The sequence below is a fragment of the Hipposideros armiger genome, unplaced genomic scaffold (assembly GCF_001890085.2).
Source record: "Hipposideros armiger isolate ML-2016 unplaced genomic scaffold, ASM189008v1 scaffold_753, whole genome shotgun sequence".
NCBI classification, from domain to species: domain Eukaryota; kingdom Metazoa; phylum Chordata; class Mammalia; order Chiroptera; family Hipposideridae; genus Hipposideros; species Hipposideros armiger.
The window spans coordinates 481,393-493,782 of record NW_017732103.1 but is presented as its reverse complement, the minus strand read 5'-3'; the positions used below and the strand labels follow the sequence as shown (position 1 = coordinate 493,782).

The window sequence follows — 12,390 nt, the reverse complement described above, 5'->3', positions numbered from 1 at the left end:
AAAGCGTATTAATTATTTTAACAACCAACGTGGTTACAGGTTATTCCTTTCTTTCCGGACAGGTAGAGCAAGCCTCCATCGTGCACCCACGTTTTAGGTGGGTCCCGGGTGTGTCCCCAGGGCCTTCCTGCTGCTCATTGAGAAATATCGTAAACGCAGAGGATGGAGTGGTGATGCATGCAGAAAAGCTAGAAGAACAAATGGGCCGTGAGTCACGGTCTAATCAGATGAGATCTCTATCACTTCAGACATCACTTCCATCTGGAAGTGAAGAGTTGTCATTATTTTCGAATTAAGAAAGACCCAAGGGGAGTAACTTGGGCAGCTCTGAAGGACCCCACCCTGATCAGAGCGGGCCTAAATGGTGCTTCAGCTCTGCTCATAATCCTCACCCCAGACTGTCTCGTTCCCTTTCAAATTTAGAAGAAAACAGAAAACATGCCCCTTCTCCCCAACTCCCTTTCTTTCTAGTAGATTCCTTTTTTAAAGTCACAAGACTTTAAACGTGTTGTGACACTAGTGGGTGGAAGCTATGGACAGCATTTTCAGCCCCTTTTAACGTTCTGATAAGGGGGTCACCTTGTATTCCAAAAAAGTTCTGCTCTTCTGCCTCGTTTTAAGGACTTTTAGGGGGGGGGGTTCGAAAAAGCCTTTTGCAAACAATTTGAAAGTAGCTTTGAGTCATGGCAATTGTACATTCAAAGCATTTTTTTTTTCTGCACTTGTATCTCATTTGAGATGCGTTGGCTCATATCAATGATAAGTTCATGGTCAGTTTCAGGTGTGGATGGACCTGGGGCTCAAAGGTGTCACCAGGATCCAGATGGCCTTTGTCATTCAGCTCTGCTCCCAATGAGACGGTGTTAGGGGTGATGAGGTTGTGAGGGTGGAGCCTACACGAATGGGCTCAGTGCCCCCATAAAATGGACCCAGAGAGCGCCCTGCCCCTCCCACCATGTGAGGACAGAGAGACAGGTCAGAGCCTGCAACCTGGAAGAGGGTCCCCACCAGAACCCAGCCCTGCTGGACCCCTGATCTGGGACCTCCAGCCGCCATAAGAGAGCAATGAAAGCCGCTGTTCCTCAGGCCCCCCGTCTGTGGTGTCTGTGACAGCAGCTGGAACAAGCCCTCGTGTCCACCCCACCGATCAGACTCTGAAGCGCGTCTCCTGTGGTGATATAGAGAAAATTCACCTAGTCTTATTAAAACACAACTCTCCTCTACCAGCCCTACCCACGTGTCCCAGTCCTGAAACACCTGAAAAATAAAAGCAACAATAAAGGAGGAAAGTGATTGAGAAAACAAATGTTTAAACGTGTTCTGAACAAAAGCTGCCAGACCCTTGCCCACTACAAGCCCAGTCCCAAGCTTCCTGGTAACAGTTGGGAGGTGAGGGAGGGAGACACACCTGGAGTTCAGAGCAAACCCCCTCGGCCCTCAGGCGGGGCCGCAATGATGTGGGTGGAGGACAGCAGCCACCTCTCCAAGGAAAGTCCAACTCCGGGCCTCTCAGAGAAACCAATGACCTTCCGCCTAGCATCTGCCCGGGGCTGCTTCACCCCACGCCTCCCGGTAAAAAGGCCGCAGGAAAAAGCCCAGTCATCCGTGTGAGCCCGTGGCAGCCCCATAGGAGAACATGCTAGTGCTGTCTGGGGACCAGCCCTGCCTGTCAGTTCCCTTCAGCTCCGTGCTCACACTCTTCCAGGATCCCTGGCCTGGTGCCCCTTTGCAGGGCTTGGAGCCCGTGTGCATGTTCCTGAGTCCTCTGTCCCCTGTGGGTAGCCACTCCTGCACCCCAGCCTGTCCCCGGTAGCCATTCACAGGGCATCCTCATGCGTCGTGTAGCCCTCTTGTCTGTGAGGGTTGGGCCTCACCCTTTCCAGGAATAACCCAGGGCCAATGCACTGCTGTCTCCCTCATGTCCAAGCTGGTGGGCACCTGTCCCCACTGCAGGGTCCTGAGCAGTGATTCTGCCCCAGAGGAGGTTGCCCATGAACTGGTGGAGAATCTTCCCGTGGGGGACAAATTGTCTCCAGGAGGTCTGTGTGTCACAGTCGCTGGCTGTCTCAGCACAGTCTGTCTGCACTTGCATGTGGCGTTGGACTATCTCCTTTCATCTGCTGTTCTCTCATTGTCTCATTGTACGCCCTTCTCCCCATTTAGGTTGTAAACTGAAGTGGGAGAGACACGCGCGTTAAGGGAGTTGCTGTTTACATTTCTTTTCCTTCACTTTGAAGCAATTACACACTTATAAAAAGGCTGTACACATAACACAAGCATTTCCACGTGCCCTTCACCAGCCTCCCCAGGTGTTATGTAAGCACAGTGCCATGATCAAATCAGAAATAAAACTTGATACAACTATCGTAACCCCTCCAGTCACTAGTCACATGCCAATTGTCTTACTACTGTGCATTTTTCTGCTTCAGGATCCCATATGACATTTCGTTGTCAGACCTGAGAAACATAGATATTTTTCACCACTGGCTATGTGCTGGGCACGCTCTTAAGTCAGACTTTTTCCACACATCTCATTTCATTCTCACTGTCTTGTTAGTTGGGCTTCTATTATTGTCATCATTTAACTGATGGCTAGAATGAGGCTCAGAGAAGTTAATTAGCTCGAGGGAGGTCACACAGCAATAAACAGTAGCACTAATGTTTGAACCAGATCTGTCTCAGGAGCCCGGACTCTGCACTTGACACAACCATAGGGCTGGCAGCCCCATGTCCCCCAAGAGCCCCCTCCCACATCCGACATCTCCTGAAAGACCTTCTCTTTCCCATATAGCCACGTGTTAATGTGGACCAGAGCACCCAGCACCATGCTGACTGGGTAGCAGGTCAACACAAGTTTTTTGAGTGCAGTTGAACATTCCAGGTAGTTTATAGAACTTAGAACTTGGAATTGCAGAAACATTAATGTCACGCTCTAGCTCTCAGCTTCAGAAACTGTGCTCTGTGGGCCTTGGAATTAGTTCTCAGCATCTAGTCACTGGGCACTTAGTTGCCTGGCTCACTTATTGCGTTCGATTCCAAATTGACAATAAAACGTCCTTGTCTGTGGCTGCATTTCTCTTGGCGCAGCCTAACTGATGCATGCACGGCCCTGGTCAACGCTGCTTGCCACTCCAGTGTTTTGGTCATGTACTTCAAGGACCAGTTATGCGTTTGCAGCACTTCCTGGGTGACTGAAGTTTCAAAGACTTCTCTGAGAATAGAATACAGCTGGATTGAGAGTTAGTTCAATGAGACGGCTGATTTAGGAGCTACGTACCCGGAGACAACTTGCCAGTGGAGGGCTGCCTCTGGGAATGGCATGTGTCTCACTCTGTGACATGTTTAACCTGTTTACAGCAACGTGGGCACCGCCAGAAACGACGTGCTTATCAAATCTGCAGCTGACAGACGTATGAGATGGAGCTAACATGATAAATGACGGCCCCGAACTGCAGAGGCCTCGACAAGCTAGAACACTTGACTGAAACCACAAGACGAAGTTAAACTGAGATATATGTCAAGGCCCGCAATTAGGTTTCAAAAATCAATCCCACAAGCACTGGACAGGGAAAACCTGGATTTATAGCGATCACGTGGAAGAGAAGTGGGAGGCGTCTCGGCAGCCCACAAACTCCATACGTGGACATGAGCAGGTCCGGCTACTGTGGGCAGGACCACGCCCCCTCCTACATTTGTACAGGAAGAACAGACAAAACAAAATGAGTCGTGGCCCCACTGGGCTTGGGCCATGGGATACCTTGAGGAGTAGATGCAAGTTGGAGAGCCACATTTTAGGATGGAAACACCAGAAAAAACTTCTGTGTCTGTTCAAGACTTTGAGGCACCCTAAAACTAACATCATATGAAGGAACGGCCCTTACCTGGTCCTCATTAGCCAGGCGAGTGCCTCTCAGCACTGGTTACATATCAGAAACCCCTGGGCAGCGCTAAAAGTTTCATAACTGGAATGAGTCTGACTCAGGCTTGCTGTGCAGTCTGGACATCTGCACTTTGGAAAGATTTCCAAGTGTTTCTTATGAAGAGACAGGGCTGAGGGCTGCCGGCCTGCGGAGGAAGTCTGAATTCCTCAGCTGGCTGTCAGAGCGCAGTGAGTTTGCTCTGGGTCACCCGTCCTGATTTCCGCTCTCCACTTGAAGGTTGGACTGTGCACACCCCAAGATATGTGGCAGTCTTGACCCCCAGTGCCTGTGAATGTGACCTTATTTGGAAACAGGACCTTTGTAGATGTCATCAAGCTACAGTGTGGTCATACTCTCTTAGGGCAGTCTGATCCAATATGGCTGGTGTAAGGACATGGACAAAACAGAGGCATGAGGAAGACAATGCCTGTGATGACACGAAGGAAGGTGGCCCTGTGGAGACAGAGACAGAGATTGGAGTGATGCTGCCACAAGCCAAGGGGTCCTGGGGCCACCAGGAGCCGGAAGAACGGTCCTGGCCTAGAGCGTTAGGGGGAGCACAGCCCTGCGGCACCCTGATTTTAGAGCTCTGGCCTTGAGAACTGAGAAAATAAATTCCCATTGTTAAGCCCCCAGTTGGTGGCACTTTGTTACAACGGCTGAGGAAACTCATGCACCCATCTGATGTGGTTCACCCCACACAACAACTGAACTCTTCCTGTCCCTGCTTGTGTCACAGATACCTCCCCACGCCGCCCCCCCCCGCCTTTGTCTACACAGTTCTCTCAGCCTTCCCAGCCTCCACATGCTGGAGTCCTAATGACCCCCACCTTCCTGCCCAAATGTGCCGCTTCTGTGCCACTACACAGAAAACCGCTGCCCAGAAGCCCTCCCTGCACTAGCACAATATGTGGTGAGAGCCCTTGCAGTTTTAGGGTCTCCTTGTTGGAGCAATTTCACCCTATCCTAGCTAATACAGGTCAAATCCTGTCATCCCTACTGTCAACTGTGAGATGCTTGCAGACAGACCCTGCAGCCATCTTAGTAACTGAACCAGCTAGCACCATGGTTTCTACGTAAGACACATTCAGTAAACACTTATGCCTGGAAAAGTGTGAGACTGTGTACTCATGCACATAGAGAGGAGACATCTAGAAAGAGATATAATAGCTATATTGAGATATTGGCCATCAGTTGGACAAGGATGTAGCATTTTTTTGTCATTCCAGAGCCAAAAGGAACACAGACACGCAAACGGAATTTCCTCACAGCTCAGGATGTCCAAGAACGAAACGAATTTCCTAGAAAAAGGATGAACTTTCTGTGTTTGGAAGCTTAACGCAGGAATAGTTGACATTTGGCCAGAGCTTCTGGCACTGGATTTATAAGCTGGAGCTCAGGAGCGGGTTCCAGATGATAACATAAATTTGGAAGGTGCTTGTGCACGAATTGTATTTGAAAGCTTGAGACTGGACTGGGTGAAACCCCCTGGAGGGATGGTACGTGTAGATGAGGAGAGAGAAAACACTGACCAGAGGGCTGGCTGGGAGGGGGGCTTCCAGTGTTCAGTGGCGGGAAAGATAAGAGGGTCCAGCAAAGAAGGATGAGTGTATGCAGGGGTGCAGGAGACCGAGGAGAGTGCAGGCAGCGGCGTCAAACACTGCACATGTCACCGCCTCAGTTCTTTAGGTTTCTTCTCACAGGTCACCTGGGCACGAGGACTTCCTGAATCCCACCTCAGCTGCCTCCTGCTAGTGGCAACCTGGCCCCCCTCACCTGCTCTGCTGTCCTACAAACTAGCACCTGGCACCTCTCGTGTGCACTGTCACTATTCTCTTTCCACCCGAGCTCGACGGGTCAGGGGCTGTGTCCACTCGTGTGTCTATCCCCAGCCTCCAGACAGAGCACGGCAATCAACAAATGTGTGTGGTGTGAACGCGAGCATGTTGGTTAATTGGGGGAATAACACTCAATTTGTAGCTGCCAGAATCTAGGTATTTTATTGCTGAAAATTACTTTTGTTTGCAACTTGAAGAAAAACGGTTGAGATCATGATATTCTCTACCCCATTTTGACTTGAGTTGACATTTAATAACAATCAGATCCTACACACGAATGTCAGTCTTAATTTTCTCTTGTTTATTAATTCATTCTACAAATGTTGACTGAAACCCACTGTGGACCAGCGATGTAAGACGCGCTGGGGACATACGTGGTGGACAGGAGAAGGTACCACTCCTACCCTCGGCAAGCTTTCAGTCTCGGGAACAGGTCTCACGTACGAGTCACAAACATACCTTTATAATTACAAATGTTGACATGTGCTCTGCAGAAATAGCACAGGGCACTCTGAGGGGCACACTTCATGTGGGGTCTGAAGAGGTGGCATTTCGGCTGAAACTTAAGGGCAGTTGGCAGCCTGGACCCCCAGGGATACCCAAAGACACCCACATTTGCTGGGTGAGAGCTTGTTCTCAGGTCACCACACTGGCTCCGCCCAGGACTCTGCTCTCTTGGGAGTTTGCTGCAAAATCAACTGCAGCCACGTTCTCCATGTAAAAATAGCATCTCCCTCTGCTTACGGTGTTGGGTTGCTCAGCAACCTGGTTTGGTTTTTTTGTTTTTTTTTCTGTCTCTTTTTGAAACTCCTCATGTACTAATTTTTCATCGACTCTTTGGGTAATTAGTCTGGAAGGGCTGATTGGTCAGGGCGGTCTGATAAGTCATGCTGGCAAGAGCTAAGGGGACTGTGACATCACCTTGGTGGAACCCAGGGGCCTTCCTGCCCCAGATTCAGGGGAAAGGTGGAGGCTGGGGGAAACCACAGGGAGGTTTTCAGAGACACTTGGGGGTCTTTCCAGTTGTCATTCAAGAGTAAAGACATCTGACCAGTAGGCATAAAGTCATACCTCTCTCTCTCTCTCTCTCTCTCTCTCTCTCTCTCTCTCTCTCTCCTACACACACCTAATTGGAAAGGATTGGAAAGAATGAGAGACTGAAGTTGAAGACCTTCCATCCAAACCCAGTGAGTATTGGTTGGTAACGGAAAAAAGATTACAGGACAAATCAGTGACAAACTTTAGTCCCCTTTTCTCAAACTCCATTCTCAAGGCCAAATTCAATCACTGATCTGTCAGGCAAATCTACAAATGTCCCTTATTTCCACACATCCAGTTGGTTACTGATAACACAGTGACTGTTACATGGGGGTAAAATACATGCCATTCCCTGGGCTAACTAGAAGGTTATACACAGGGTCTGAATATAGTTCTGAGCAAGTTAATGAACAAAATCAGACTTGGTTTTTCTTAGTGACAGAGCAGGTCCGTTGTAGGTCACTCTCAATGCACATGGTCAATAGTGGCTGTGGGAAGCTTGGGATGTGTGAGATCTAGAACCTTCTAGATCTTCTAGAAGCCCTAGCCTGTTCCACATCTGTGCACACACTGAATTGTCAGCCTAGTTAGTGATGAGCAGGTTTTGATGATCCCACAAAGGGGAGTGCTCACCCAACCAGAAGTGCCTTCTGCTCCAGAACTGGGCCCTTCCTTCCTGCGTCTCCGCACTGCCCGGGAGCCAGCGTGATGCTCCCTAAACACTAGCTAAATGAGCTGATGCGCCACCAATGAGGGAACCTCCTGCCAAGCAGAGAGGAGAGGTTTTCTTTTCTGTTATTCCGAACTCCATACAAGGTGTCTCTTCAAATTCATTTTGCAGAACGATTTATTTAAAATGTAACACATGACCTTGTCTCTCCTCTGTTATGGCTTCCCATGGCCCCTGTGCACACAGAGAAACCCCCAAGGTGCTCAGCAGAGCTACGGGCCTTGTGGGGCCTCTCCCTCCTCCAGCCGTGCCCCCTCTGTTTGCCCTTAACCAACGCAAAATGGTCCAGTGCTCCCTGAAAGCCCCGGGATTTGGGCAGCTATGTCTTGACTTTCTGCTTTGCCTAGAACGCTGTTCGGACTCATTCAGCAACTCTTGAAGACTCAGTTTATAAATCCCCTCTGCCGGGGGTCTCCCCTTCTCAATAATCCATTTCCATTTCTGCCTCTCACCCACCTGCTAAAGTTCTCCCCAGTGGAAGGGTTTCCTTTGTCTCCACCACTAAGCACAGTCCTGTCACAGAAAAGTGCCCTAAGACATCAGCGGATGCCTGGTACTCACTACTGAGGCCTGAGCACCTACAGCCATTTGTACATCCCCTTGTCAAGGCTGCTGTCCAAACAGCATCATCAGTCTGTTGTTAACCAGCCATCACCTTCCTCCTCCATCATTTGTGTGAGTTGTAGGAAATAGTCATCAATAATTATTCCCAAAATGAATTTAAAAAGAAGGCAAGTCCTTTTCCTTAAAAATAACTGCATTGACCACATATGCAGGTTGCACTTTTGTCTGATAAGCACGTGGTCCCTCCAGAATCTTTGTTGAAGGAAGCCCACCCCATCCAACCACGTGTCCATCCTCTGCCTAAGGCCCCGATTTCTCAGAGAGCCACAGGATGTGCATCATGGTTTGAATCTGTGCTTCAGCAGCTGACTTTACGTGATTCTGAAATAGGGAAAAAGTAAAACAGCTTCTATGAAATGAGCGTTTTCCTTTGATTTGTGTTTCTGGCTCCAAATCTCAAATTATCAGTTGACGGATTGATTTTTATGGGAACTGGCTGGTCGATTTGGTCATCATCCGCATAATCAGTTCACCCTGACATAGTTTCTTCTTCCTTCCACCTCGCTTGATATCGTGTGAACGCATGATGTTCCCTCACAAAATCACCACCCTCCAGTGCTCCGTGCTCCCCGTGTCAGACCCTGGGTTCCGCAGGACACAGTCCCTAGGGAGCTTCACAAGGACAATTCCGCTGGGGTGTAGATGTGTGAGCCTGCTGTGAGGGGCTGAGGAGAGAATCTAGGCTGACCCGTGGGGACAGTGCTGTCTGCTCCTCAGGGGAGCAGAGGAGGAGGGCAGCCGCTGGCGATGAGTACAGGATTTCGGGGGGTCGTTTTATTAGAGGTGAAAGGTACGAGAACAACGTGTGCGCCAAAGCAAAGGACAAAGGACGGAGAATATGGGTGGTAAGAGGAGAGTAATCACAAGACGAAGTCCTTGAGAAGAGCAGGAACGGGGTCCGGGACACCAGTGGAGGGCGACAGTATCGCATCCACCCTGACAGAGGACAGGAAGGGACCTCTCTGGGTATGGACGTGTGCAGGTTGGAAAAAGATAAGGAATCTCTGATTGCTTCTATTTTGCAATAAGCAGTGAAGGGAGATCACTGGCTAACAGTAAGGGAAACTTTACGAATTAATCTTTAATTGCAATTAACACCTATTTTTTTTAGAACATAAGATATAATGATTTACTTTAATTTTTCAAAATAAAATCCCACTCAGTTTTTTTTCCCTATTTAAGATGTCATTTTGGTCCCTGACTTGGGAGACTTTTTTCTTTAAGGTCTCTTGCCAGGTACCAATGTTCTTCGGATGGCAAGGACTTTGATACTTCAGATTAAATATACGCACACAGCATAAAGGAGGCATTCTCTTCACACTTGACCTTTCCTCTAAGTTAGAATGTCCAATGGCCATTCATTTCACTTATTGTTTTTTGTCACTTTGTACTTAATTTGTGCACAACCATGGAAAACGTATCCAAAAAGAATTTAACCCCGTGAGTCATGTTCCATCTTTCTCGGCCTTTCCGAGAGCATGAAATTTGTCCCATTCAAAGACTTCCATGGGACAATGTCAGCCAGGAAATGACCGATGTCCACTAAGGAGTGAACAGGTTTGGGATTTTCTTTGTTAGCTTTGCTCATAGCTCACACAGGTGGCTAACTTCTTTTATTCCTTTCAGGTATAGATAGTTCACCCTTCCTTATGAGCTTTTGTGTCATTGGAGGGTCTATTTCTGTGTGAAAGGAACCAGCACCACCTCCCCCCAGTTTCCAAAATACCATGAGGTCGATGCTTGTGGGAAGAATGTTTATGCACAGCCAAATCCCTTTACCCGAAGCAGAGCTCTTTCACCCCATGAAGGAATTTCTTTCACTTGACAGACATAATAATTTCATAATGAAGCCTTACTAATGCCAACCAACGGAGGACAATCGCCTTTGAAGCACATGGGTCGCTTGCGTTCCGGGGCTGCGTGGTTCTCCTTGTGGTCACTTCTTTCCCAATCGCCTTCCCGCTGCCTCCCCATCACTCGGCCTCTAACACCTGAGCGGCCTGACCCTTGTCCTCTTCTCTTTCCCGTCTTCAGCCCCTCCCTGTCCCATGCTTCAAGTAACATGGGTGCCAGTCGCCCCACATTTAAATTTCAGCCTGAGCCTCTCTCCTGAGCCCCACACAGAAACATCCCCCTGCAAGTCCAGCCGTCTCCAAATTACACCCTTGACACCTCCAGCCCCAAGCTCCCCACCTCAGGAAATGGGGGTCCTTGCTCCTGGTTGCTCAGGAACTTAATACTGGAGTCTTCTTGACAAGCTCCTCTCACACCCCACAGCCAGCCCACTGGCAAATCCTGGCTCCTTTTAGCTTCACAGTGTATCCAGCACCCACTCACCCGGTACACCCATCACCCATCGCCCATCACCTCCTCTCACCTGGATGTCCACAGGAGGTCCCCCTGCTCTGGGCCCCTGTCACTCTTTAGTATCTCTCACCATAGCAAGCAGGGGAAGGCGGGGCCTGCTCACACCCTCCGGCCTCCCACCTCGCTCCGAGCCAAAGCCAGCACCTAACGACGGCCTTCGCGGCCCGTGCTCATCTGTGACACTCTGTCCTCACTTCCCCTTCCCTACGCTGAGCTCCTCAGCCAGGGGTCCACATGGCTTGCTCCTGCCCTACCCGAGTCTGAACACCTGCCCCATTTCTTCGCTTCATTTTTTCTTAGCACTTATCACTGTTTTTAAAACGCACCTAACTTGTTTGTTTTGTCTGTTCCCCACTGTACACCCCAGACTGTACACCCCAAGCAGGTATTATCCTCTGGTTTCCCCTTCGCCATGCACGCAGCGCCTTCAGTTGTGTCTGGCGTGAACTAGATGCTATTAAATGCATGTCAAGCAGGGGATGTGATGTGACAATCGTGTCTTGGATTGGGAGGCTGGGGACGAAGCCAGCCAACGGCGGGCAGCACTCCATCAAGTGCTGGAATTTAACGAGTAGGATGTCAGCGACAAGGCATCCCACCTGAGGGAAGACTCCGGAGGCTGCAGAGGTGCCTGGAGCCGCACAGGGCACAGTGCGTTTCTCCCTGATGAACAGATGGGAGCGTTCTCCTTGCTCATCAGAGTCAAACCGCATCGAAATAAACTGCTGACAAATTTGCTAAGTACAGTGCTTTCTGTTGGAAGATTCACAAAGCGACTAATATATATAGTGTGTACCCTCTTAAAAGCAATCCTGCCAGAATAAAAACTCTATTTAAAAGTCTTTTAAGAACATCTTGGGGGGGTTTTTGCTTTAAGTCTAATTTGGTTCTGCAAAGGAAATTAAACTTTAGTTCCTAGTAAAATGAAGTTACTTCTTCAATTTCTCATCCCCATGTACTAGACGATCTTATAACTAACTGTATTGGAGTTAAACACTGCAAAGAAAACAAACAAGTTTCCAAGTTATGTGGATGAAAACTAACACATATTTAGAGTGTCACACTTTACAAAGCCAAAGAAAATAAGGCAGATTTTGGGACCGGGTGCGCCTGGATTCCAGCTGCTGATCACAAACCTCCTTGGTGTCTCTTCTGAGCCTTGGTTCGCCATCTGAACATGGGGATCCCGGTGGCACCTTGCCGGGTTGCTGTAAGGACCGAAACCAGTGTGATTAGAGAGCTGGTGGAGGGCCCAGCGCGCAGCACGTGCCCCAGAGTGCTGGCTGACAGCTGACGCTGCCACCATTACTAAAAATTACAACACAACGGCCTCTGTAATCTCGATGTTATGAACGGACCCTTAAGAACCATGATGTTACTACAACTCAAAGATTCCTATGACTGTTAGAAACCCCAAACACCAACATGAGCCATGAGCCTATCCTTCCTGGAGACAAGGCTTTTTATTAAAAGGAGTCTGCATTTTAATGGAGAAATAAGAGTACATGTGGCAGACACCCTTCCCCAAACATTTTCACAAGGAACAGGGTCCCTAAAATGTTGTACAAGGGCCTTATACACAAATCCATCCGAGTTTCTCAGAAGTACATAATTTAAAGAATATTTTTCCAAAAAGGACTTGGCAAGCATAGAATTCCCTTAAACAAACAACCTTGTTTCATAGCTGACAACCTGAAACCCAGCTCCCATGTGGATGTGCTGGCAAGACGTGGCATGGTCCCCAGTGCCCTGTCACCTACACGGTGGTTGGGTCAGCTGGTGACCCCCAACCATAAAATTATTTTCATTGCTACTCTATAACTGTAATTTTGCTACTGTTATGAATCGTCATATAAATATCTTTTTGTTTTCC

General features: G+C 48.8%; 1 protein-coding gene across 2 annotated transcripts in view; it reads right to left on the bottom strand.

The window, feature by feature from the left end:
* PDE10A (phosphodiesterase 10A) overlaps window positions 1-12,390 on the bottom strand; it is a 546,077-nt gene that overhangs the window by 467,288 nt on the left and 66,399 nt on the right. Inside the window, exon 2 of one of the 2 annotated variants that reach the window (XM_019628183.1) lies at window positions 11,654-11,725. The exons of the other annotated variant lie outside the window; for it this stretch is intronic. Within the exon in view, the coding sequence (XP_019483728.1) occupies window positions 11,654-11,696 (43 nt within the window). The 5' untranslated portion in view covers window positions 11,697-11,725. The remainder of the gene's footprint in view (window positions 1-11,653; window positions 11,726-12,390) is intronic. 2 annotated transcript variants of the gene reach the window in all.